This window comes from Dendropsophus ebraccatus, chromosome 1 (genome assembly GCF_027789765.1).
Source record: "Dendropsophus ebraccatus isolate aDenEbr1 chromosome 1, aDenEbr1.pat, whole genome shotgun sequence".
Lineage (NCBI taxonomy): Eukaryota > Metazoa > Chordata > Amphibia > Anura > Hylidae > Dendropsophus > Dendropsophus ebraccatus.
This window is the reverse complement of record NC_091454.1, coordinates 227802150-227828631: the sequence shown is the minus strand read 5'-3', so window position 1 is coordinate 227828631 and position 26482 is coordinate 227802150. Positions and strand designations below refer to the sequence as shown.

The 26482-nt window shown below is 45.5% G+C and overlaps 1 protein-coding gene across 1 annotated transcript; it reads left to right on the top strand.

Moving 5' to 3' along the window:
* The first annotated feature begins 219 nt into the window (after window positions 1–219).
* On the top strand, window positions 220–24713 carry LOC138786060 (olfactory receptor 5P66-like). The gene is made up of 5 exons (XM_069962723.1): window positions 220–250; window positions 771–865; window positions 5562–6464; window positions 9470–9542; window positions 24616–24713. Exons 1-5 carry the CDS (start codon window positions 220–222, stop codon window positions 24711–24713), a joined length of 1200 nt encoding a protein of 399 aa, XP_069818824.1.
* Window positions 24714–26482: the final 1769 nt, after the last annotated feature.

The following is a 26482-nucleotide window of genomic DNA, read 5'->3' as shown; positions in this document are numbered from 1 at the left end:
AAGCCACACTAGTCCTGAAACCCACGTCCTGCTGCTGGTAACTTATATTCCAGAGGTTCTAGTACCATAGTCTGTTCTCCAGTGGTTTGTGCTTCTCAGTCTGTGTTACAGAAATACTTGTTCTATAGTATTCCTGCTCAATGTGTCCAATTCCATGTTCAAGGTATTCCTGCTCCACAGTCCGTGTTCCAGATATTCCTGCTTCTCAATTAGTCTTCCATGGGTCCCTTCCCCACAGTCCATGTTCCAGGTATTCCTGCTTCTCAGTTAGTTTTCCATGGGTCCCTTCCCCACAGACCATGTTCCAGATATTCCTGCATCAGTTAGTTTTCCATGGGTCCCTGCCCCACAGTCCATGTTCCAGATATTCCTGCTTCTCAGTTAGTTTTCCATGGGTCCCTGCCCCACAGTCCATGTTCCAGATATTCCTGCTTCTCAGTTAGTTTTCCATGGGTCCCTGCCCCACAGTCCATGTTCCAGATATTCCTGCCTCAGTTAGTTTTCCATGGGTCCCTTCCCCACAGACCATGTTCCAGATATTCCTGCTTCTCAGTTAGTTTTCCATGGGTCCCTTCCCCACAGTCCATGTTCCAGATATTCCTGCCTCAGTTAGTTTTCCATGGGTCCCTTCCCCACAGTCCATGTTCCAGATATTCCTGCCTCAGTTAGTTTTCCATGGGTCCCTGCCCCACATTTCCTATACCAGGGTTTCCTGCTCCACAGTCCATGTTTCAGATGTTCGTGTTTCACACTCCACACTCCAATTCCAGGTGTTGCTGCTATAAAGTCCATATTCCAGGGGTTCCTGTTCCAAGTCCAATATTCTAGGGGATCCGAATGTTTTTCTCTACAGTCCATGTTGCAGGTATGGCAGATGTTGCTGTTTTAAAGTCCATGTTCCAAATGTTCCTGCTCCACAGTATTTGTTCCAGTGGTTCCTGCTCCATCATCAAAGTCTTCCTGCTCCGAGGCCTATGCTCCAGATACTCCTGCTCTACAGTGTGTATTCCCGCTGCACAGTCCTTGTTTCTGCTCCAGTCTGTCCTGACATCCTGACCCAACTGCCTATCGATGGCTATTCTGTGGACATTATCTTGGGGAAACACTCTCTTAGACCCTGGATCTATAGATGGCAGCATTGAAAATGGTTCTCGCCACTCTGTCTAGAGACTCTTTTATGTTTTTAAAGTGTTTGCTTCTGTTTTTGCCTTCAAGTTAATATAATAAACACAGCAATTTTTCATTAGAGAGTGCACAAAAGAAAACCCACCCAATACAATGTGTCATGTGATACTGGATCCAATTGGGGGGGGGGGGGGGGTCCTTTGTGTGGTGACAAGTTTGGCAAAAAGGATCTATGTTTAAAAAGGAACAAAAGCAAACTTCAACTTCAAAAAAGTTTGTATAAAACTATGCAAGAGCCCTAAAAGAGTGCCAGAAGAATTTTAATGATAAGGTAGCAGCCAGGCTAATTAAAGCACTAAGGACTAAAGTAATGGCACCCAGTGCACCAAACCACCTACTTGGCATATTCAAAAAGAGTCAAACTTCCCAAAAATGGCTCCGCATAGACATTTAGAGTGACATCACACATGTAGTGTCTCCTGATTGGCTGGGAGAGCAGTGTGCAGTGTGGCTAATATTATAGCAGGTTTGATCAAACCGAACCACCTTAGGGTCAACCTTTTAGCCGGCTTGTGACACAGGGGGGTTCCAATAAATTTCCAATAAATAAATTTCCAATAAATAAATGCATATCACAAATGTGTTGTGCAATGTTAATGAGCCCTACACTTTTTTCATCATTATCATCATCATTGTGTAATTTCACTCTGTACTTAACAATCTGTTTACATTGCTTGAAAATTTTCCCTGGATACATCCATCCATCCATCTATCCCCAGAGAGCTGTCATCCGTCTCCCGCTGCCTCACCTCCTCCATCCATCTCTCTATATATATTGCTGCGTTTGTTGTCTGTGAATTCCTTTGCCTATGACAGCACTATCCACACCTGATGATTTGTTCCTTCTCAGCTTAGCATTAATATTCAGCATTAGGAAAGACTATTGCCGTAACATGAACCTATCTGATGTAAGTGCCGGATGGAGGACAGGAATGGAAGGAGATTTTTTGTGTGTTTGTGGAAAAAGAGGAAGTATAGAAATTACTGTATATATAGTAAATGGTTTTCCCTTATTTATAGACTAATCCTATAGATTATTGTCACACATCTTTTCTCCATATGTAAAAACAAATAGTGAAATGTATGAGCTGCAGAGACTTGAGAGGAACAGATTCACGAGAGCACAAGGTGCGTCTATCAGTTATGAAGTTGTAAGTTGAGTGTATGTAAAAGCAAAGCAAAAACATGCATTAGAGAAAGAGGTAAAAGAACATCTGGTTTGTCAATTGCCTTCTTTTTTATATTATTGCGCACATTACATATGTTTGTACACCCTATACACAGATACAGGTGTGTCCACTCTCATCTTTTCCCTAACTGAATATTAGTATGAGTTATACATGAGAAATTACCAATTTTTACAGAACCTTGAGGTCAGGACTTTCTCCCTCTTAGTGCAAAGACTGTTCAGAGACACAGAGACGGGGAGATGCAGAGACAGTTATCTATAGGAGGCCATAGATAAGGCTGTCATGATAAATCCCTTTAATTATCCAAGGAAAAGGTGATCCTGGACACATCAGTACAACACAAGCTTGAAGTTGTATCACCTCTTGATTTTTTTTTTTAAATCTCATTCCTAAATATATGCACAATGATTCAATCCTCATGAAGGCGAGCTCCTGTGCTCAATGCGTTTCAGGGCTTGTAACGGATTTGTTTGTAAAATGTAGGTGCTTGGTCTCAGTTACCATTCTAGGACTTTTGCCTTCATTCTTTCACATATTTTCTTTAATGTAATATCTTCATAGAAGGTGAAGTTGCACCAGGTCTGTACATGATTCTAGGTTATTCTACAGTTTAGTGCTGGAGCTGCACAGGCTAATACTGAAATAATACCATTTGAATCCACCCACCTCTCTGACTATATGGAATCTCACCACCATTATCTGCTTGGTTCTCACAGTGATGGTGTGGTACCTGACCATGGGGGTTAAAGGTTGCCTCCTGTGATGACCACCAAACATCTTCGTCCACCCCATAGGATCGTTAACAAAGAAAGACAAAAAGGGACAAGGATTATGGTAAAAAGCTTATATTTTTTAATGTTTACAGCTCATTAAGTTACTTTCCCCCTAACCTTCTCCCCTGAAACTTTCCATGATATGTGTTTTTTCTTCTTATCACTGATTTTAGATGCCAACTTTTTCCTTGTCTTGCTAATGTTATTCTTACAGACTATAGATAACTGTATGGGTGTAAGTACAGAGTTTGTACCTTGAATGATTCTCTGTTGGCCCTATCTGTATGAAGCTTCCACTTGTCTTACAGGTCTCAAAGCTGTGTGATGATTATTCGGGCACTAAAGTAGGTGTCACTGTTACTTGACCACTGTGGGACATCATTGTCTACTCTTACTCTATCGGGGATAGGTGGTATGGTAAATCCTCACTTCTCTCTGCTGCCCTCACATGATTGATAGCAGTTTTTCTATTTGGGTATAGGAGATATTTATCATTTGAAGGGGAACTATCAGCAGTAGGATGAATCTAACCTGCTGACATTTCCCTATGGTGCACAGGGTGCTGTGGATCAAGGTATGTCTCTTACCTTCATCTTCATTGCTGTTCCAGTACAGTTTTAAAGTAGTGCTGCCTATGGTAAGGCTGTTTGGAGCCCTGCTCTGCCACCAGAGCTACGTATCGGTGCCGGGGGGGGGGGGGGGGGGGGGGGGGGGGGGTGTCAGGGATCCCAACAGCCTTAACTTAAGGAGCACACCTTTAAAACTGCACGGGAACGGTGTAAACATACTTTCACCCTTAGGGCCCCGAGGACGTGCCCATTAATAACTTATAGTACCCAATGAATGTCTTGGCTACCGGACCACCCACTGTGGACCATAGCAGGAGCTGTGCCTGGGTAATTAATTATCTTACATCTACCTATATATTTTCATTTTGGAAATGGTAGCAATATTATTTGCTTGCAACCCCCTGTAGGTCATACACCCAACTGATTATTATTTGTGTTTGGGCTGACCATGAATTTCTGTGTTCCTGATTGGAATTTTTAATTGTTTTTAACTGTGTTTTGTAGTGTCCTATGTGATCTTTAATAAAATATATTTTCATTTTGTTATTATCAGTAAGTGGAGTGCACTTTCAATTGATGTCTAGTCTTTGTTTCTGTTTGCATAGACAGGAGCTAAGCATTACGGATACACTTTATAACCAACTGCAAATACATTTTATTTTATCATTATGGGGTCAGTCATTTTGTCTGAGCAGTCTTTTAAAGTATTTAGAGATATGCTTTACAGCAATCCCCATGGGCATGGGCACATTAGACTCAGTGATACCTCAGGAAGTGTTAATGGAAATGTTCTGTGACCTTTCCAGAGGTCATTCCTCAAATAAGGGAAGTCTGACATCTAGGCTTTATCTATCGTAACAGTGATGTTCTCTTTATAGTAGAGTCACCTTTCTCTGTACTCCTGTCTGTAGTGATATGGAGGATATTGCTAGAACGTGATCTGTACACAACAGGGAGTAGTAACCTAATATTGGGCCTAGTGGCCAGAATATAAACTCAGGATTATTTTATGGTGAAATGGAAAATGATTTAAAAAAAATTTAAAATATGACCAAAAAAGTATTTAAAGCTACTCTGTACCCACAATCTGACCCCCCCCCCCCCCCCCACCCCCTAACCGCTTGTACCTTCGGCTAGCTGCTTTTAATCCAAGATTCGTCCGTTCGGCAGGTGATGCAGTTATTGTCCTAAAACACAACTTTTAAACTGGCAGCCCCATGCCCAACGGCCAGGGCTTTGATTGTCTGTGCATTGGGCTGGCACAATCTCTCTGTCCCTCCTCCCTGCCCTCATCATCATTAGGAATGCTCCAGGCAGATTGTCTCCTAATCCTCAGCTGTGTGAATACTGAACATGGGCTGGGTCGTTAAGGCACCTGTGCAATGTTCAGACGGGAGAAAATGTTCCAGTGGCATTCCTAATGAAGAAGGTGGGGAGAAGGGACGGAGGGGTGGTGCAAAGTTAGGGCACAGATATTCTAAGCCCCGTCTGTTGGGCTCGGGGCTGCAAGTTTAAAAGTTGTTTTTTAGGACAATAACCGCATCACCTGACCCCAGGACAGATCTTGGATTAAAAGCAGGTATCCGAAGGTACAAGTGGTTTTGGGGGGGGTCAGATTGTCGGTACAGAGTTGCTTTAAAAATACATCAAACATTGATTTGACCAATAGGCCATGTTCTTATGATACGTTCCCCTTTAAGGGAAGCAACCCTAAAAATTGGGATATCCAAAACTCTACTGAATCAAACAATTCTATATTTCTCGAGGATGTTGTATTTCAGACCTTTGTAGACCATTATCACAAATATCACAATTTTGAGGAATTTTATTCCTTTCCGGAACAGGTGAACAATCTGACTGTGGTCACAGAATTTTTCCTTGTAGGATTTCAAAACAGCAAAATTGCCAGAATTTTCTTGTTCTGTCTTCTCCTAGTGGCTTATTGTGGGACGTTATGTGGGAATTTCCTGATTATCATCCTGGTGTCCTTCAGCAAGATCCTCCATACCCCAATGTACTTCTTTCTTACACAGCTCTCCATCACTGACATCTTATTAAGTTCAGATATCGTCCCTAATACTCTTCATATTCTCTTGTATAATGGGGCGGCCATGACTTTTGCTACCTGTTTCACACAGCTGTTTTTCTTAGTTTTTTCTGGAGCTTTTGAATGTTTCCTCCTCACAGTGATGTCTTATGACCGATATGTGGCCATCTGTAATCCCCTCCATTATAACTCTATCATGACAAGTGCCAATTGTGTCAAGTTGGTTGTCATTTCTTGGTTGTTTGGTTTTTTGACCGCAGTCATTGACCTCTATGCAGTATCGATGCTGACATATTGTGGACAGAACATCATTGACCATTTCTTCTGTGATCTGGCTCCATTAATAGACATTGCCTGTTCAGATACTTACACTATTGAGTTAGAAGTCCAAATACTGAGCTTTCCTGTACTCTCCATCCCCATCACAATCATTCTAATATCTTACAGTAATATTATTGTCAGCATCTTACGCTTCCAGTCCAGCGCCAGTAGACGTAAAGCCTTCTCCACCTGTAGCTCCCACCTCATTGTGGTCTCCATATTCTATATTACTCCATTAGGTGTTTATGTTTTCCCGTCTGGAGGACGAACCTTGGATATGAGAAAACTCTTCTCCCTGTTATATACTGTGTTCACACCATTCATCAACCCCGTAATCTACAGTCTAAAGAATAAGGACATTAACAAATCTTTACGGCAAGTAATATATATGTAACGTTTAAAGATATGAAAAAGATATATGTATAAAGAGCCGAGAAGAAGGAGAATTTTTTGTTTGAAATTTTTGTCTTTGGGATAATTGTTGGGTTTCATGATGAGGGCAAATCATGTTCATCTCGTTGCAGATTCCATTATCATGGCTGAATTGCAAAATTCAGAAGTTATTTTTAAAAAATGTGGAAATAGTCTCCCGAGTATTGGATAAGAGTGTTGGAAGTTGCTCTTCAATAAGAATTTCTACTAATAAGACATCATGAAGGGCTGAGGGTTAACACGGCTTTAAGTGGTTCAGACTGGACTTTGTTGCTAGACTTTGGTGGCTGCTTAATTTAACCCCATAACACTCGCTGTACACTGTACAGTTATTGGTGGGTTGGTATGAAGTGAGCTGAGGAGCTGAGCCTGCATCATACCTGGTGAGTATTGACTTCTATCAGTACCCACCAATAATGACTGGTATCAGCCTTCATACTGATGTTTGTTATTTAAACACTTAAACCTTTAAGGAGCCATGATGTACTGGTAATCCAATGCTTTGCTTAAGGGGTATAGAGAAGGCTCTTGCTGCAAGCCCTCTCTTTATTGGTCTGCTACCAGCTTCTATCAGTAGTTCCAGACCACATCTAATAGCCAACATGGAGAAATCTCTATTGCCAGCTATTATAACTCTTTAAACGCAGCTGTGAATTCTAAAAGCAGCATTTAAATGCTACAAATGCTGGTCCAATAGGGTGACCACCAGCTTCCTAAGATTCGAACACAGGAAGCTGATTCATTGTTCTGACAGCCCGAGGCCTCTTCTAGGCCTTCATCCGCCTGAGGCAAGTTAGTGCAGGGAACATCAATCAATGCAGCACATGAGGACAGTGTTGATCTCTATAAGCAATAAATGTATTGCTCATAAAAGTCTCCTAGGGGGACTATAAAAAATAAGTTTTTTTTAAATAGAGAAAAAGAAAACAAAAAAAGTGTATTTGGTATGCCTGCATGAAGAATCTCTCGATTCCAAATTAACCTCTTAAGGACATATGACGTACCTGTACGTTATATGTCCTCAGTAGCACTTCAAATCGGGGCCGCGCGGCGACCCCGCTTTGAAGCGCTGCGGTCCCGGGTGCCGCGTGTAGCCCGGAACCGCCGCTATTAGCGGGCACGGTCTGATTGCCGTGCCCGCTAATTAGCTAATCGGAGGCAAAGTTGTCAAAGTTGACAGCTGCCTCCGATTACGGGAGGCAACCGTTCCCTGGTGTCTAGTGGAGGAGATCGCTCTTCCGGGATGTTATCCCAGAGGAGCAATTTCCGTAACTGAAGCCGGCTGGGGACCGCTCCAAGATGGCACCGTCCCCGGCTCGGCACTCGTTTGTTTTCGGCTGCAGCAGCCGAAAGCAAACGAGCGCTGATCTCATTGATCTTTGCTGTATAACTATACAGCAAAGATCTCAATGAGAGATCAAAGTGTATATACTAGAAGTCCCCCAGGGGAATAACCCTAACCCCAGGGGGGAATAACCCTAACCCCAGGGGGGAATAACCCTAACCCCAGGGGGGCTTCTAGTATATGTGTAAAAAATAAAAAAAAAGTGTTGTTAATAATAAAAAGCCCCCTCCCCTAATAAAAGTCTGAATCACCCCCTTTTCCCAGGTTTTAAATAAAAGTAAACAAACAAATAAATAAACATGTTTGCTATCGCCGCGTGCGTAATCGCCCGAACTATTAATCACATTCCTGATCTCACGCAAAAAAATCCCAAAGTACAAAATTGCGCATTTTTGGTCGCATCAAATCCAGAAAAAAATTTAATAAAAAGCGATCAAAAAGTCGCATATGCGCAATCAAGGTACCGATAGAAAGAACACATCATGGCGCAAAAAATGACACCTCGCACAGCCCCATAGACCAAAGGATAAAAGCGCTATAAGCCTGGGAATGGAGCGATTTTAAGGAACGTATATTTGTTAACAATGGTTTGCATTTTTTACAGGCCATCAGATACAATAAAAATTATACATGTTATATATTGTTTTAATCGTAACGACTTGAGGAACTTATATAACAAGTCAGTTTTACTCCAGGGCGAATGGCGTAAAAACAAGTAGCCCCCCAAATAATAGAAATGCGATTTTTTATTTTTTTTTTTCAATTTCACCACACTTTGAATTTTTTTCTGGTTTCGCAGTGTACTTTATGCAAAAATTCAGCCTGCCATTGCAAAGTACAATTAGTGACGCAAAAAATACGGGCTCATTTGGGTCTCTAGGTGGAAAAATGCAAGTGCTCTGGCCTTTTAAACACAAGGAGGAAAAACCGAAAACTCAAAAACGAAAATTGGCCCCGTCCTTAAAGGGTTAAATGATCACAGAACTGATCTTGCACAGTAAACTGCAAGATCAGTTTTTTTAATTACATCCCAGAATAAAAAATTAATAAAAAGTATTTAACCCGTATGTCCTGGGGCGGGTAGGGGAGTTCAGAAGGGGGGCAATGCTGTGACCTCACTCGGAACCACGCAGCTCCTGGCTGCTATCAGCAGCTGAGGATTGTGGCTATAAGCTGGCACTGGCCGCTGCATTTAAATGGCTTTTAATCTGCTCACCTGGTGGTCTAGTGGTGGTATCCCTGGTTCTGTCCAAGCTGGGCCTCAATGCCGCAATGACGCTGATCCTGGCTCTGTACTCGATTACAATGGGTTCCAGCAACCCATTGTAATTGAGCATGCAGTACATATGTACTGCATTGATCTCTAAAGGAGAGCAGTGGAGTTATTATAGAAGTCTGGAGTATAAAGTGGTGAAGTCGGTACCCCTGGACATAAGCAGCTAAAACTTAACCTTTATTCATGCATCTAAAATCTGAGAAAATTCATGACAGGACCTGTCATGAATTTTCCCAGTATTTAGATGCACAAATAAAGGTTAAGTTTTAGCTGCTTACATCCAGGGGTACCGACTTCACCACTTTATGCTCCAGCTTTCCTCTGCATTCAGTGTCTGGTGGCCGCCCAGAAGTTTGTGCACCCTCCCGTCCAAACTACTGCTTCTACCGAATTATCTTCTAAAGGTGAGCTGTATCTTTTATTCTTACTATTATTATTACTCGCCCATTACTTGACTTCTTTATTCATAATTTTTTACACGCAGCCATAACTGTTCAGTGTACGCTAGCGGGTGAGGAAACAACCCCCTCCACAGACATGTGACAACTGTTTCAAACATGACTGACGCACTTCTACTGACGCACTTGTACTTTATTCTTTATTATTTTTGCTTATTATAGAAGTCCCCCAGGGGGGCTACAAATTACTATTTAACAAAAAATTAAAAAATAAATAAATTTTTTTCATCAATAAAAATTCCCATGCCATAGTAAAAGTTTAAATCACCCCCCTTCACCCATTTTATAAATAAAAACAAATAAATGAAATAAGAAACATATTTGGTATCGATGCATGTGTGATCGCCCAATCTAGTAAATTATGGCATTCCTGATCTCGTGCAGTAAACTGCGTAAAAAAAAAAAAAAAAAAAAAAGCGTTCTTTTTTTTTTCCATTTCACAGCGCAACTATTTTTTTTTTTTTTCCGGGGCTCATTTGGGTCTGTAAGTGAAAAAATGCAATCGCTACTATGGCCTTTTAAACGCAAGGAGGAAAGTACAAAGACAAAAACTGGCCTGATCTTTAAAGGGTTAAAAGGTCACATAAACGCAAATGCAGTACCAATAAGAATTACAGATCATGGTGCAAAAAAAATGACACAGCCCTACTGTACTGTTAGTCAGAATAGAGCAGTTTTCAAGCATATTTATTTTTAAGTTTTAATTTTTTAAATGTAGCAAAATAATATAAAAACTCCCATAAATTGGCTGTTGTTGTTGTAATCAGAATGACTTGAGGAATATAGATAACAAGTCAGTTTTACCACATGGCAAATGCCATTAGGACAGATTTGATGGACTATATTGTGTCATTTTTATTAAAATGATAAAGGGGGGGGGGGGTATTTCAATAAAACAATTCTATTATGTGTTGTCTTTTTTATGCACTTTACTATGATAGACGGTATCCATTACTAAGTCAGGGCTTATGGTACGTTTACACAGAGAGATTTATCTGACAGATTTTGGAAGCCAAAGCCAGCACTGGATTTGAAAAGAGGAGAAATCTCAGTCTTTCCTTTATGACCTGTTCCCTGTTTGCAGTCTGTTCCGGGCTTTGGCTTAAAAAATCTCTCAGATAAATCTCTCTGAGTAAACGCACCATTAGTGTTATCCTCAAAAAAGGATAGAACTAACCCAAACATTATTACCCCAGTTCCCACCTCAACAGGGATATTGGGAACAGCTGGGTACCAGTAGTCCTGGAGCACTAAAAATGGCACTCCTAGTCCGGACTGTAGAAGCTGGTATTATATACCCCAGGTGGTTAAATGGAGATGAATAGCACCCCTGCTTAACCCCTTGGGGGCCAGGTTAAGCAGTCTGGCCCCCTGGGATTTAAGTATGGAGGCATAGCATCCCTATGTGACCCCTTGGGGGACAGACTGAACAGTCTTGCCCCCAGGGAGTTTAGTGAGGATGCATGGCATCCCCACTTAAGCCTTTGGAGGCAAGACTGAACTGATTGGCCCCTAGGGGGTTAAGTGAGGATGCATAGCACTTCTCCTTAACTCCTTGGTGGCTAGGTGAACAGTCTGGCCCCCAGAGTGTCATGTGTGGATGCATAGGTAATCCAATAAACCACTTGGGTGGCAGATTGAACAGTCTGGCCCCTAAAGGGTTAGGTGTGGGTGCATAGCAACCCTACTTAACCCCTTGGGGATCATAATGAGCAGGCTGGCCCCCAGGGGATTAAGTGAGGATGCTATGTATCCCCACTGAACCCCTGGGGTACAGACTTAGAGGAAGAAGTAATCATACTTACCCTCCTGATCCAAGCTCCAGTTTTCACAGCGCACACATTCTAAATGGACTACTGGCTAAGTTGATTGCTCTGTATTTCTAAATATGACCAGGTCTCTGTAGTCTCTCCCATTGCAGCTAGTACAGTCCAAGTCCCTTAGGGAGCTGTTGGCTTGTGCCCAACCAAGATGGAGAGTGGCAAGTCGCCATTTATTGGCAAATAAGGCAATTCTTGCTCTGTACAGCTACCTGGAAAATAAGGTTGGCAAATCCTCTAATTGAGAGCACCTCGGCAAAGACATTTGGAGTCCTAAGTACGGCCAAGGGCGGTATATATATGCCTCACTGCTCAACGGAAAACGATCTTTCTGAAGAGACGCAATGGCAGCAGCAAAGAATGGAGGACACAACACTCTGGCCTCCTAGGCTAATTTTGGGCCACTATTCACACACCTCATCACCTTCCTCCATCGATCTGTCCTGCAATGATCACTTAACATCCCATCCTCCCTGTGGCATATCGACTTCGCCAAGCCAACCACTGTCAGGCTGCCCTGATCTTGCGCAGCCTGGCTGAATGCAGCCACATTGGGCAGGAATCCTGTAATGTTATAACTGTGTGATGCTATAACTCATCCTAACAATTCTAAAATTGTTTTCTTATGAAATATTGTACTCTTCCACATTTGAAAAAAGTATTTTTTAATTCAAGTTTAATAACAATATTTGTCTTTTTTTTTATTCAGTTTATTAAATTTTTGTCATTCCATTTTTTATTTGATAGTTTTCTATTTTTTTATTTAAAAATTGTATTAACATTTTTTCATTATTATTTTTTTTTCATTCTATTATTTTTAATTAAATTATTTTTAATTAAATTATTTTTATTCAACCCACGTTTTTTTTTTAACCCACGGTTCTCCCACAGAACTGTAGTTCAGATCCCGTTATCAGTGTCTGCTGCAGGTGGAGGCCTGACCCTCCTTCTGGTGCTGCAACCATTTCAATTCAATTTCTGATTTAATGTTTTTTTGTCGATACTGCTTCCATTTATTTATTTATTTATTTCAGTTTGAATTTAAATTTTTAATTTTTGTCTTACAGTTTGACATGAGACACCAGTCTCACACTTGCTAGGATAAGTTAAAGGGGAAAGAGTTAACAAACTATAAACACTATTACTTGCACTACTATATACTACTAAAAAGCAATATAAATAAATAAACCTCCTTTGCATAGGTTCCTCGGCTCCTTCCCAGGACTGAGGCATCTCCTAAAATTGGCTTAGAAACTTTGTACCCGCTTCAGCCACTCGTAAACAGCACATAACACCCTCTGCCAGATCCAACACAATCGTAGACTGAAACATTGATCCGATCTGTCTTGTTCCAACAAGCTGTAACTCATCCCTTCACATGTCGAATCGGTTGTACCAACAAAGATCGCCGGATTCACGCAGAACTGCAATTTCCAGGCCACCCACTGTATTCAACCAAGGATCCCAGTGCTGCAAGGCTACAGAGCGAACCACTGAGCCAACATCAGGAAGCAATCAGCTAATGGACACTTGCTGTGTCTCTTTAAGAAACGTCCCCATAAAAATATAAGTAATGTAACTCCCCCCCCCCAAAAAAAAATACACTTAAAGCGTAACTATAATTTCAGTAGCCAAAAAATGAAATTCCTCACATAAAAAAGCCCATGTGTTACCCTTTAAAAAGAGCCCTAAACTGCGATGATAGCGTGTGCGCTCGCTGAGATATCACCAGGTGTTTGGCTGAGAAGAATAAATGAATTTTTCTTCTGGCTGAGACAAAGTGGGCGTGGCCTATCCCTCATCTCCCTGGCTGGGTCCCTCCATTCACTGACCAGCACCTTAGCAGATGTATCACACATAGCAGGATTAGATATAGCCCCAGCATACAGTATCACAATGTCAGATTAGATACAGAGCTCCAGCAGATGGTATCTGTGAGGAATATGGACAGCCCTGACCCTATTCATGAATATGCATAGTGGTATTATGTGTGGTGTGTTTTATATGTATTCGTGCAGTGGATATTTTATAGATTGTAATTGATATTTTATAGATTGTAATTGATATTTTATAGATTGAGTGTAATAGCATTTTTAGTTAATCAGATGGACTTATTGATTAGCTTGGAGTCCGGCCGTCTGTTTATCCTTTGCAAAAGACCAAAAGGCTCTCTGCAAGGGGGAATAAGCATGGAGCTGTGAAGAAGATGGCGGAGTAGATTGTGACTAGAGTGTTGAGATCACACCTCGGAGGCAGGCTCACTGACTCCATGCCAGCAGGGGGTGGACTCTCTTTGAGGAAAGGAATGGGAATATGAAATCTCCCATAACTTTCTCCAAATAAAACATAGAGCCACAGAACCAATTTCCTAGCGTTTGTTATGATGAGGACATCGCGGGGAGTCCAAACATGGCCGGTCTACCTGTCCTCATCATGCCATAAGGGGTATCTCACCTTCCGAGTGTCCGGGGCATATCATGTTTGATATGCCAGGAATCAGAACGGCGAGATATGAATTATGAAGAAGGGCTGGGGCCCGTACCATTGATATGGTGCCTGGGAAAGTATCTTTTTGATATGTCCAAGTGTGTTCCCTTGAGGGCTGAGGGGGGCAGCTGAAGCTCTGCCCAAAGGGGCTGTGTTACAGATGTCAGGTGACGCCCTCAGCCCAACCCTTTCAGGTCTTACATAAAAGTGAGACCTAGGGAACATGTAATTGTCACAAAGTTGGGGATCCAATCGAATTGGTTTGTGCACCACTTTCTAAGCCCAAATCCCCTGGGAAGGAAGAACCCATACGACGCATCCTGTGCTAAGTATTAGAACTTTCTTAATTTATCCCTTTTGTTTTCATTGTTTGCAGTGTCTGTATGTCTTTTGTTATCCATCTTTTTGTAACCAATTACTGTCCATTCTAATGCATTAAACCTAAAAGTTTGATGGTTTGTCTTGTAGCCTAAACGAACCTAGTTATCTCCAGGAAGAGTGCATGTGCGGAGTGTGACCGTATAGTGTATGACCGGGTGGCTTACTCTACCATGTGGGTGTGTCTGCTTGTGAGTGGAACACTCTTGGGGTTCCCTGTCTCCCCAGTAACATAATAGATAGGGTGGTGGCAGCAAAGTTGTGTATGTATGTTGTGTTTGGGTGTCTGACAGCGGCTGGTGGGTCATGTGTAGGACAACAGCCGGTGGGTCCCAACATAGCAAAGTTCTGTGTGCGTGCTTCGTGGATGTGTGTCCGTCAGCGGTCCGTGGGTCACGTGTATGACAGTGACTGGTGGGTCCAGATACAGTGAAGTGTCGTATTTGTGTTGGCCAGCGAGCAGGCAGTGTTCGTGGCCAAGTGGGTGTCGGGTGTCGGGGTGTGCGGAAGGCAGCAGGTCGCGATTTACGCTCAAGTTACGGCCCAGGAGCAGGGTGTAAAAGCATGAGTGCGTGAGGTGAATCGACCTGTAGGGCTAGAGCAACCCAGGGGAGTCCAGAGCCCCCAAATTCCTCAGATCCCCTTGTCCTTCTCCCCTCTTTGGCCCTTGTTTTAGGTCCTTACGCCTCTTGTGGGCAGGTCTCCCCTCCCCCTTGTCACGGGCTGGCGCAGGTTGGCGCGCGTGTTCGTGACAGTATCACACACAGTGGGATTAGATACAGTCATCTGCTCTCATTACACTGTAGGATAATGTCAGCCATGGAGTTGGGGGCACCTGCTGCAGACATCTGATAGTGAATGTTATATGTACTATGGAAGGACTACAGCTGTGTTGTACTGGGACTTGTAGTCCTCCCCTTAGTGACTCACCCACTCTCCCTCATGCAGTACATTGGAGTCATGGTGGCACTGGATACACTTGTCCCTCCATCCAGCTCTTCCCCTGCGCTGCTCCTCACACACAACACCCTCAGCTCTGCTCAGTCACCTCTGTGAGGGGAGGGGGGGAGGGGTTTTTTGTTTATGTTTCTCTCTGTGTCAGGGCTGTTATCTGATCCTCCTGTCACAGTCCGTACACTAGGTACGGGTCTGCAGGGAGGGGGCGTGTCCAGCAGGAAGGCAGAAATAAGTCAGAGCCAGACAGATCTTAATGGGGACTTTATGCTTCATGTATTTAAAAAACTGTTCATTTTAGGTTATTAATGTATACTGCAAAAATTCTTATCATGCCCTAAGCATACTAAAACTGAATGGTCAAAATATTTTATAGTTACGCTTTAACTCTTTTCTAACTCTTGTGGTTTTTAACTCTTAACTTATCCTTAACTTAATGTTATCTTTTGCGGTTTCTTGAGTAGTATAAGGCTATAGAATTATTTTGTCCTAAGGTATACAGTATATCAAGGAGGATGGTGTCCTTTAACTGTCGTACAACAACCTTCTGAAGCTACTACCAGCAGCAATTGGTTGCAGAAAAGTAGGTTACCTTGTGTCATTTACTGTGCATTCACCTGTGAATGGTTGAGAAAGTTAAATAAGTTATTTATATGGGGAATAGTGCCACTACAAGAGCCTCTATAGGCCATGGATGTAACCTAATGGGGTGGGGGTCAACTGGGAATGGTTGAGGGAGCCAAAAAAGGTATGTATATTTGGGATAGTGCCACTACAAGTGCCTCAATAGTTGGGACAGGCCACAGATGTAACTTTTTTTTTTTCTTCTGGGGGGGGGGGGTGTCACCCAGTGACTGATAATGGACACTAGCTTCACAATACCCAGTGACTGATAATAGACACTAGCTTCACAATACCCACTGACTAGGGATGGTACGAACCGAGTTCGGTTCAGGTTCGTACGAACCCGAACCCTTGGTAATGATTCCCGCTGTCTGCCCGCTCCGTGCAGTGGGCGGATCCAGCGGGAGGACCGCCTGGAAAACTGGGATACAGCCATAGCCATAGGCTGTATCCCAGTTTTCCAGGCGGTCCTCCCGCTGTATCCGCCCACTGCACAGAGCGGGCAGACAGCGAGAATCCGATGTTGAGCGTTCGGGTTCAGCTGAACCCTAACCTCGGCGGGTTCGGACCCACTGATTCAGTCATGTCAAACTCTGGCCCGCAGCCAAATCTGGCCCGTTGTGCCATTGCTGTGTTAAATCTGGCCCTCCAGACTTTGCAGCAGATTATATTATGGGTGGTCCGGATGGCCACTCAGACTGCCCATATAATAATCTTGTAGGCCGCAGGCTACTATAAAAGAGACTATTTTAGGGACTGGCTTCTATATAAGACACTATTGGGGAGCGCTGGCTACTATGTAAGACTATTGGAGAGGGCTGGCTACTATATAAGAGACTATGGGGAGGACTGGCTACTATATAAGACTATGGGGAAGGGCTGGCTTCTATATAAGACATTATTGGGGAGGGCTGGCTACTATATAAGAGACTATTTTAGGGACTGGCTTCTACATAAAAGACTTTTGGGGAGGGCTAGCTACTATATAAGACTATTGGGGAGGGCTGGCTACTATATAAGACACTATTGGGAAGGGCTGGCTACTATATAAGACACTATTGGGGAGGGCTGGCTACTAAATAAGACACTGTTGGGGGCTGTCTACTATATGGGTCACTATTGGGAGGGATGGCTACTCTATAAGACACTTTTGGGGACTGACTACTATATAAGACACTGTTGGGGGCTGGCTACTATATGGGTCACTATAGGGAGGGATGGCTACTCTATAAGACACTTTTGGGGGCTGGCTACTATATAAGACACTGTTGGGGGCTGGCTACTATATGGGTCACTATTGGGAGGGATGGCTACTCTATAAGACACTTTTGGGGGCTGGCTACTATATGGGACACCATCGGCAGGGCTGGCTACTATGTAGGTCTCTAATAGTAGATCTGGCTAGTATGTGGGGCACTATTGGGAGGGGGGGCAACTACATGGGGCACAGTTATGGGATTACCTACTGCTTGAGGGATATAATGGGTAACTACCATGTGGGGACAGTTACTTTAGGATAGGCAGTGCCAGGAATGCTGCATGCAATCTTCATTAAATATCATGATTGGCCCGTGACTTTGTCCAATTTTTTTAATTTTAGCCCACTGTGTATTTGAGTTTGACACCCCTGCACTGATTGATAATACAATACAATAACCACTGCCTTGATATAATGAACCCTGTCTTCACAGCACCCAGTGACTTGGTATAATGTACAGTACACACAGTGACTTCCTATAATTCAAAAATAGCACCAACTCACTTTGTATACTGGTCACTGGCTGCACAGCTCTCACAGAAATCACTCCGGCTACAGTCCAGCCACAACCCACCCTCCTATCCTCTCCGTCCTTATTTCTCTCTCTAGATCTGTAGCTGTCTTTGCAAAACTCTGGTCTGCAAAACCGACCGCTATTTTTTTCTCTGTGATCCGTGCGAAATTATCCGTATATGCATCCGTATCCGTAGAATGTTGAACTGATCAAATAAATTTGCTTAGATTTTCTTCAAGTTTTTCAAGGATGTGATATTCGTGACGTCTGGGAAAAACACTGATCCCATTGACTTCTATTTGTAATCAGTACCGCAACCACAATCCGCACTGGCACATGTCCTATTTTATTATGGAAAAGATCAAAATTAAAACGGACTGTATGAATAACCCTATATGCATGAATGTGCACTAAGATGAACCACAATGCCGCAACTATGGACTACTTTGTGGAACGTGGGAATAAGGCCTAAGTTTATAAGGCGGACGCTCAATTCAGTGATCCCAGTAACACACTAGGAGTTGAGTGCGACTACTAAGTTTAGAAAGCAGACACTCAATTCACCAATGAAAATCACTTGGTATAATGCTGCGTTTACACGGAACACACGTTTACACGTTACACGTTATTTTCGCAATAACAATGGCATTTGAGCGATAATCGTTCCATGTAAACACAGCAAACGTTCAAGCGACGAGCGAAAAATCATTCATTTTGATGTTCTCAAATCGTCGTTCATCGCTCGGTAAAAATTTGCAAATCGCTTAGTGTAAACCAGGGGTGGGGAACCTTTTCCATGTCGAGGGCCGGTCGGGCCTTAATAAAATCATTCGAGGGCCGCACTCAATGTTATACCGTGTGCGGCAGTTAGTAGCGGGGGTTTGCAGCACCCGAACAAGGCAAAGTATTGTTCCCCTAATGCCCCTGCTATTGTAGTTAACCCTCTGTGATGGCCCTTGTACCTGATTTGAATCCTTAGTGATGTCCCTGGTGGCCTAGTTAACCCCCCCCAGTCATGTCCCTGGTAGCCCAGTTAACCCCTCAGTCATGTCCCTGGTAGCCTAGTTAACTCCTCAGTCATGTCCCTGGTAGCCTAGTTAACTCCTCAGTCATGTCCCTGGTGGCCTAGTTAACTCCTCAGTCATGTCCCTGGTGGCCTAGTTAACCCCCCCAGTCATGTCCCTGGTAGCCTAGTTAACTCCTCAGTCATGTCCCTGGTGGCCTAGTTAACTCCTCAGTCATGTCCCTGGTGGCCTAGTTAACTCCTCAGTCATGTCCCTGGTAGCCTAGTTAACTCCTCAGTCATGTCCCTGGTGGCATAGTTAACTCCTCAGTCATGTCCCTCGTGGCCTAGTTAACCCCTCAGTCATGTCCCTGGTGGCCTAGTTAACTCCTCAGTCATGTCCCTGGTGGCCTAGTTAACTCCTCAGTCATGTCCCTGGTGGCCTAGTTAACCCCCCCAGTCATGTCCCTGGTAGCCTAGTTAACTCCTCAGTCATGTCCCTGGTAGCCTAGTTAAAGTGTCACTGTCGTGATTTTTTTTTTTGCAGAAATCAATAGTCCATGCGATTTTAAGAAACTTTGTAATTGGGTTTATTATCCGAAAAATGCATTTTTATCATTAAAAAGCAGTTTGAAGCTCTCCCCCCTGTCTTCATTGTTCTCCTATGGAGAGAGCTAAAGAAAAGACCAAAACAGGACAACAAAGAGTTAATCTACAAATCCCTCACCCCTTATCTGTTCTGACCATCACCAGTGACCTGTCTGAGCTCGGATTACAGCTGTCACCCAGCTCTGTGCCTGTAATCCTCTGTTATCTGCTTTCTGCTGCCGGCTAACTCCCTCCTTCCTCCTCCCCCCTCCCCTCTCCCTAGAGCAGACAGGGGACGTCTCCTGCAACAAGTCACAATTTTCAGATTTTTCAGAGTGGATGAAAAAGAGGAAGGAGGGGGGGGGACCTGGGAAAAGGCTTTTTACATGCAGATAATGGCAGATTTGGCTAATAAACCCAATTACAAAGTTTCTTAAAATCGCCTGGACTATTGATTTCTGCAAAAAAAAAAAATACGACAGTGACTCTTTAACTCCTCAGTCATGTCCCTGGTGGCCTAGTTAACTCCTCAGTCATGTCCCTCGTGGCCTAGTTAACTCCTCAGTCATGTCCCTGGTGGCCTAGTTAACTCCTCAGTCATGTCCCTGGTGGCCTAGTTAACCCCCCCAGTCATGTCCCTGGTAGCCTAGTTAACTCCTCAGTCATGTCCCTGGTGGCCTAGTTAACCCCCCCAGCCATGTCCCTGGTGGCCTAGTTAACTCCTCAGTCATGTCCCTGGTGGCCTAGTTAACTCCTCAGTCATGTCCCTGGTGGCCTTGTTAACTCCTCAGTCATGTCCCTGGTGGCCTAGTTAACCCCCCAGTCATGTCCCTGGTGGCCTAGTTAACCCCTCAGTCATGTCCCTGGTGGCCTAGTTAACTCCTCAGTCATGTCCCTGTTAGCCTAGTTAACTCCTCAGTCATGTCCCTGGTGGCCTAGTTAACCCCTCAGTCATGTCCCTGGTAGCCTAGTTAACTCCTCAGTCATGTCCCTGGTGGCCTAGTTAACCCCCCCAGTCATGTCCCTGGTAGCCTAGTTAACTCCTCAGTCATGTCCCTGGTGGCCTAGTTAACCCCCTCAGCCATGTCCCTGGTGGCCTAGTTAACCCCTCAGTCATGTCCCTGGTAGCCTAGTTAACCCCTCAGTCATGTCCCTGGTAGCCTAGTTAACTCCTCAGTCATGTCCCTGGTGGCCTAGTTAACCCCTCAGTCATGTCCCTGGTGGCCTAGTTAACTCCTCAGTCATGTCCCTGGCAGCCTAGTTAACTCCTCAGTCATGTCCCTGGTGGCCTAGTTAACCCCTTAGTGATGTCCCTGGTAGCCTAGTTAACTCCTCAGTCATGTCCCTGGTGGCCTAGTTAACCCCTCAGTCATGTCCCTGGTGGCCTAGTTAACCCCTCAGTCATGTCCCTGGTAGCCTAGTTAACTCCTCAGTCATGTCCCTGGTGGCCTAGTTAACTCCTCAGTCATAGTAACATAGTAACATAGTAAACAAGGTTGAAAGAAGACAAGAGTCCATCAGGTTCAACCTAGGAAAATCCTACTGTGTTGATCCAGGAAGGCGAAAAACCCCTACGGGGCAGAAGACAAACGCCCCACCACAGGGAGAAACTCCCCCCCCCCTCCCCCGACTGCAATGGCAACCAGAACAATCCCCGGATCAACGTATCACCAGAAATCTAATGCCCATAACTTGTAATATTATATTTTTCAAGAAAAGCATCCAGGCCTCCCTTGAACTTATTTAATGAATCGGCCATGACAACCTCATGTGGCAGAGAGTTCCACAGTCTTACCGCTCGTACAGTAAAGAACCCGCGTCAATGCTGATGGTAAAATCTTCTTTCCTCTAGATGTAGAGGATGCCCCCTTGTCATGGTTACAGACCTAGGAGTAAAAAGACCACTACAAAAATCTCTGTACTGTCCATTCATATATTTGTACATTGGGATCAGATCGCCCCTAAGACGTCTTTTTTCTAGCGTAAATAACCCCAAGCGTGATAACCTGTCCTGGTACTGTAACCCACCCATTCCCTTAATGACCTTTGTTGCCCTCCTCTGCACCCGCTCTAGTTCAGCTGTGTCCTTCTTATATACTGGTGCTCAAAACTGTACACAGTATATACCATGTGTGGTCTGACTAGTGATTTATAAAGAGGCAAAACTATGTTCTCATCTTTAGCATCTATACCCCTTTTGATGCATCCCATTATTTTATTAGCCTTCGCAGCTGCTGCCTGGCACTGATCACTAAAGTTGAGTTTACTGTACACCAATACCCCCAGGTCCTTTTCGGAAGTAGTTTTACCCAGTGTTTTATTATTTAGCACATAACTGTACTTATTATTTCTATGGCCCAAATGCATAACCTTACATGTATCCACATTAAACGTAATTTGCCATTTCTCCGCCCAAGCCTCTAGCTTCTCTAAATCCCTCTGTAATATGATATTATCCTCCTCTGTACTGATTACTTTACCCAGTTTAGTATCATCTGCAAAAATGGAGATTCTACTCTGTAGCCCCTCTACAAGATCATTAATAAAAATATTAAAAAGAAGTGGACCCAACACTGACCCCTGTGGTACCCCACTAGTAACTAAAACCCAATCTGAATATGTTCCATCAATGACCACCCTCTGTTTTCTATCACACAACCAGTTACTTACCCATTTGCATACGTTTTCCCCGAGTCCCAGCATCCTCATTTTGTAGACCAACCTTTTATGCGGCACAGTATCAAATGCCTTTGAAAAGTCCAGATACACAACATCCACAGCCTCCCCCAGGTCCAGTCTATAACTTACCTCTTCATAGAAGCCGATCAGATTAGTCTGACAGGACCGATCCCTCATAAATCCATGCTGGTGCTGCGTCACAAGATTGTTTTCATTAAGATACTCCAGTATAGCATCTCTTACAATCCCCTCAAATACTTTACCTACTATAGATGTTAGACTTACAGGCCTGTAGTTTCCAGGATCACTCCTTGACCCCTTCTTGAATATTGGTACCACATTAGCTATGCGCCAGTCTTGTGGAAGAATCCCTGTCGTAATAGAATCTTTAAATAATAGGAATAACGGTCTGTCCAACACAGTATTTAATTCTTGCAAAACTCTAGGATGGATACCTTCTGGGCCCGGTGACTTATGGATTTTAATGTTTTAAGGCGTTTCCCCACTTCTTGTTGTGTTAGGCAGGTGAGATTTATGGGAGGATTAACATTATCCCTAGTCATATCGTCTGTTATGGGATTCTCCTCTGTGAATACAGTAGAGAAGAATGTATTTAGTAGATTGGCCTTTTCCTCTTCCCCCTCCACCATTACACCCAGATTATTTTTGAGGGGACCAACATTTTCGGTTTTAAGTCTTTTGTTATTTATATAGGTGAAGAACATTTTGGGATTTGTTTTACTTTCGGTGGCTATCCTTCTTTCTGTTGCTATTTTTGCTTCTTTTATTTGCGTTTTACACATTCTATTCTTCTGTCTATAGTTGCTCAATGCTTCCCCACTACCTTCTTGTTTTAGTAGTCTGAATGCTTGTTTCTTATCATTTATTGCACCCCTTACAGCTGTAGTTACCACATTGGATTTCTCTTATTTCTACTACGTTTATTCCCATATGGTATGTGTAGTTCACACGATTTACCCAGGATGCTCTTAAATATGTCCCATTTCTCATGTCCCTGGTGGCCTAGTTAACCCCTCAGTCATGTCCCTGGTAGCCTAGTTAACTCCTCAGTCATGTCCCTCGTGGCCTAGTTAACCCCCATCAGTCATGTCCCTGGTAGCCTAGTTAACCCCCCCCAGTCATGTCCCTGGTGGCCTAGTTAACTCCTCAGTCATGTCCCTGGTGGCCTAGTTAACTCCTCAGTCATGTCCCTGGTAGCCTAGTTAACCCCTCAGTCATGTCCCTGGTGGCCTAGTTAACCCCCCCAGTCATGTCCCTGGTGGCCTAGTTAACCCCCCAGTCATGTCCCTGGTGGCCTAGTTAACCCCCCCCCCCCCCCCCCAGTCATGTCCCTGGTGGCCTAGTTAACCCCCCAGTCATGTCCCTGGTAGCCTAGTTAACCCCCCCCCCCAGTCATGTCCCTTGTGGCCTAGTTAACCCCCCAGTCATGTCCCTGGTAGCCTAGTTAACACCCCCCCGCCCCCCGAGTCATGTCCCTGGTGGCCTAGTTAACCCCCAGTGTCTGCCCCAAATGAAAAAAAGAAACATCTCACTCACCTTTCCTCAGCTCCCACGCTGTCCAGGTCCTCTTCTCCCTCCTCTCTTCTGTGCTGGTCTTCTCCTGCAGGCGGCGCGCGATGAAATGACGTCATCGCGCGGCCCGCAGGAGTCACAAGACGTGCGCCGCTCTGCGCCGCGCTGGTGAGGCAGGAGCCGACATACAACACATCTTCCTGTGTCTGTGCCAGCTCCTGCCTCACCAGCGCGGCGCACGTCACAGGAGGGCAGGAGTCAGAAGATGTGCACCGCTCTGAGGGGAAGGAGCCGGCACTCACAGCATCCTCCTGGCAGCTGTCACAGACACAGGAGGATGCCGTGTGTGTCGACTCCTTCTCCTCCAGAGCGGCGCATGTCACAGGGGAGCCGCGGGCCACATCCGGAGGTGTCAGGGGCCGGATGCGGCCCGCGGGCCGGAGGTTCCCCACCCCTGGTGTAAACAGTCTTTAAAAGCTTCACCCTATGTAAAAGATGGGCTTGAGCGATCTTAAAAACGATCGCAAGAATGATTTTTCTTACGAATTTTCTTACGATTTTTTTAACAATTTGTTCGTCTAAACGCTGATCGTTATAAAAACCAAATTGTTGCTTCAAAATTGTTTAACGATCGATTGGGCGAATTATTGCTTTGTGTAAACGCAGCATTACATACGTCCGGCAAAATTATCCATATTTGCTGCATCACAGTTCAATTTGGTGCACATGGGTTTTTAGTGGCCTGTTCTTACAGTCATTTGTAATTTTGATCCACAATCCATTACTTAAAAAAAAAAAAAAGTGACGCCCTAGTGTGTACTGTGATCGCGGTACCTATTACCAATAGAAGTCTATGGAACTTGTGTTTTTTGCGGATGTCCATGTCGTCCGTGAAAGATGTGGATCAAATACAAGCAAAGTACTAACATTTTTTTAGGAGGAGTTCAACATTTTACGGCTAGGGATACGGATGCAAATTCAGATGATTTTCCATGGATCACAGGGAAAAATGAGCAGGAGGATATACGTAACAGAAAAATGTGGGTGAATGAGGCAAGTTTGGACGGCTGACGCTGTCTTCGTTCATGAAAGCCACTTGGTGAAACACACTAGGGAGAGATTTACGAAGACAGGTGTACTCATACGCTGGTCTTAACTTAGGCCCCGCCCCCTTTTCCCAGGTCAAATTCACAAAGAGCCATCCAAACCTGCACCCAGCACAACAAATCTACACCTGCTTCCAGCTTGTATAGAGAAGGCCGGACGAGACGAAGTTTAAGGGAGGCCTACATGACAGGGGAAATGGCACGGAGGGGGTTAATAGGAGAGATGGATCTTGAGCGGGAGTTGCTAGGGGGAGGTACTGGGGTGGGGAAAGGTATATAATAAGAGGCTCTTCCGGGTTGGGGTCAGTTACCTCACACGGAGCAGCAGTGAAGAGTAGTGTAGAGTGTGCAGAGTCAGCAGCAGCTAGAGCGGCAAGACCAGCGGCAGCACCTGTGGGCTGAGGACGGTGGACGGCGGTGCACGGTAGTGGGCAGCAATCATGTCTCTCTCCCTCCCTGAGCTCCTCCGGCACCTCCGGGAGGCTGTGGCCACAACCTCCGATCGCGTCTGGCTGGACAGCCAGATGCAGGCCATTATGGAGACCCCCTCTGCTGCTCCGTCGGTGGCAGGTTCCCCTCTGCCTGCCGCCCAGGGCCCCTCTGGAGCGGTGTCCCCCGACCTCGGGCCTTCTCCCTGCTCCTGGGAATCCTCCCCGCCGGCTGGGCCGTCCGGTGTAGCTGAGTCTCCGCCCCCTCCTTCCCGGCTGCGCAGCTCCAGACAGTCCCGTCCCCCGGCCCGCCTCAGCCCCGATTCACCCCCTAGGACCCGACGCCGGCGCAGGAGCCCCCTTCGGGACCCTTCACGCCGGGTGGCTCTCCCCAACCCTCGGGGCCAGGCCTCCCGTGCTGGGAGGAATCCGTTGGCGCGGCCGGGCCCTGCGGATCAGGGGAGGTCTCCGCCCCCGTCCCGGGGCAGCCTCCCCACGTCCAGTCTTCAGCAGCCTCCAGGAATTGCGGCGGGTTCCCCGGCTGATGACCGGGCCGGGGTCCCGGCCAGACGAGTCGCCAGCGGTGGGGCCTCTCGGAATGGGACGCGCAGGCCGCAGTCGGCAGCCGGGCGCAGGTCTGATGACGTCAGCAGCAGCAGCCGCCCCCAGGCTCCCCTGCGGTCCATAGTGTCCCTGCCTGCACACGGCCTAGCGACGGGTGGGGGGCCGTCCGCCCCTGCCTCGGTCTCCCAACAGAGGGCCCTTCAGTCCGGTGTCCTGCCTGATGTCTTCTTCCCTGATCGGGTCCCCTCCGGTGAGCCGCGACGTCTGGATCCAGTTCTTCCGGCTGTCGGGCCCACAGCACCCGAGCAGCCAGGTGAGTCCACTATGCCTCTGTCTGTTTTCTTGCCTGCTTTTGGGGGTGTGGGGGGTCAGGTTCCCGCAGTTCAGGGGGTGGTGGGTCCCGGGGCTAGTCTGGGGGTGGGGTGGGCAGAATTGCTGTCGGGCCTCAGGGCAGTACTGGCGGGTGGCGTGGCGGGTCAAGGGTTAGCGCCTGCGGGGGTTGGGTCGGGTGATGCAGTTGCGCAAGCTTCTGGGGCCGGGCTGGTTGCTGGGGATGCGCAAGCGTTGGTGGCTGGGGGGTCGGGGTCTGCGCCAGCTCCGATTGCCGCGTGGGCGGGGGTTGCGCGTGATTGTCTGCCCGCGGTAGTGCAGGGCGGGGTAGCCGTGGGCGGTGCTCCTGGCGTGGCGGTGTCTGTTCAGACGGACAAGGAGAAGGAGGTTGACTGGGTGCGTTTAGACGACCGAGCAAAGGGCGAGGTGTATGTCTGCTTCGAGGGGCCGCTAGGGGCGCATTTGAAACAGGAGGTGAGGGAGAAAATCTGGCGGGATGAATTCGTCGAGATTTTCTCTCTCCTCCCATTAGAAAAATTTAATTTAGATAAGGGTAAGCGTTTCGAGTTTAAGAAGGAGGAGGAAGAAAAGCGCCGGTGGCGACTAATCCCGCAGTCGTT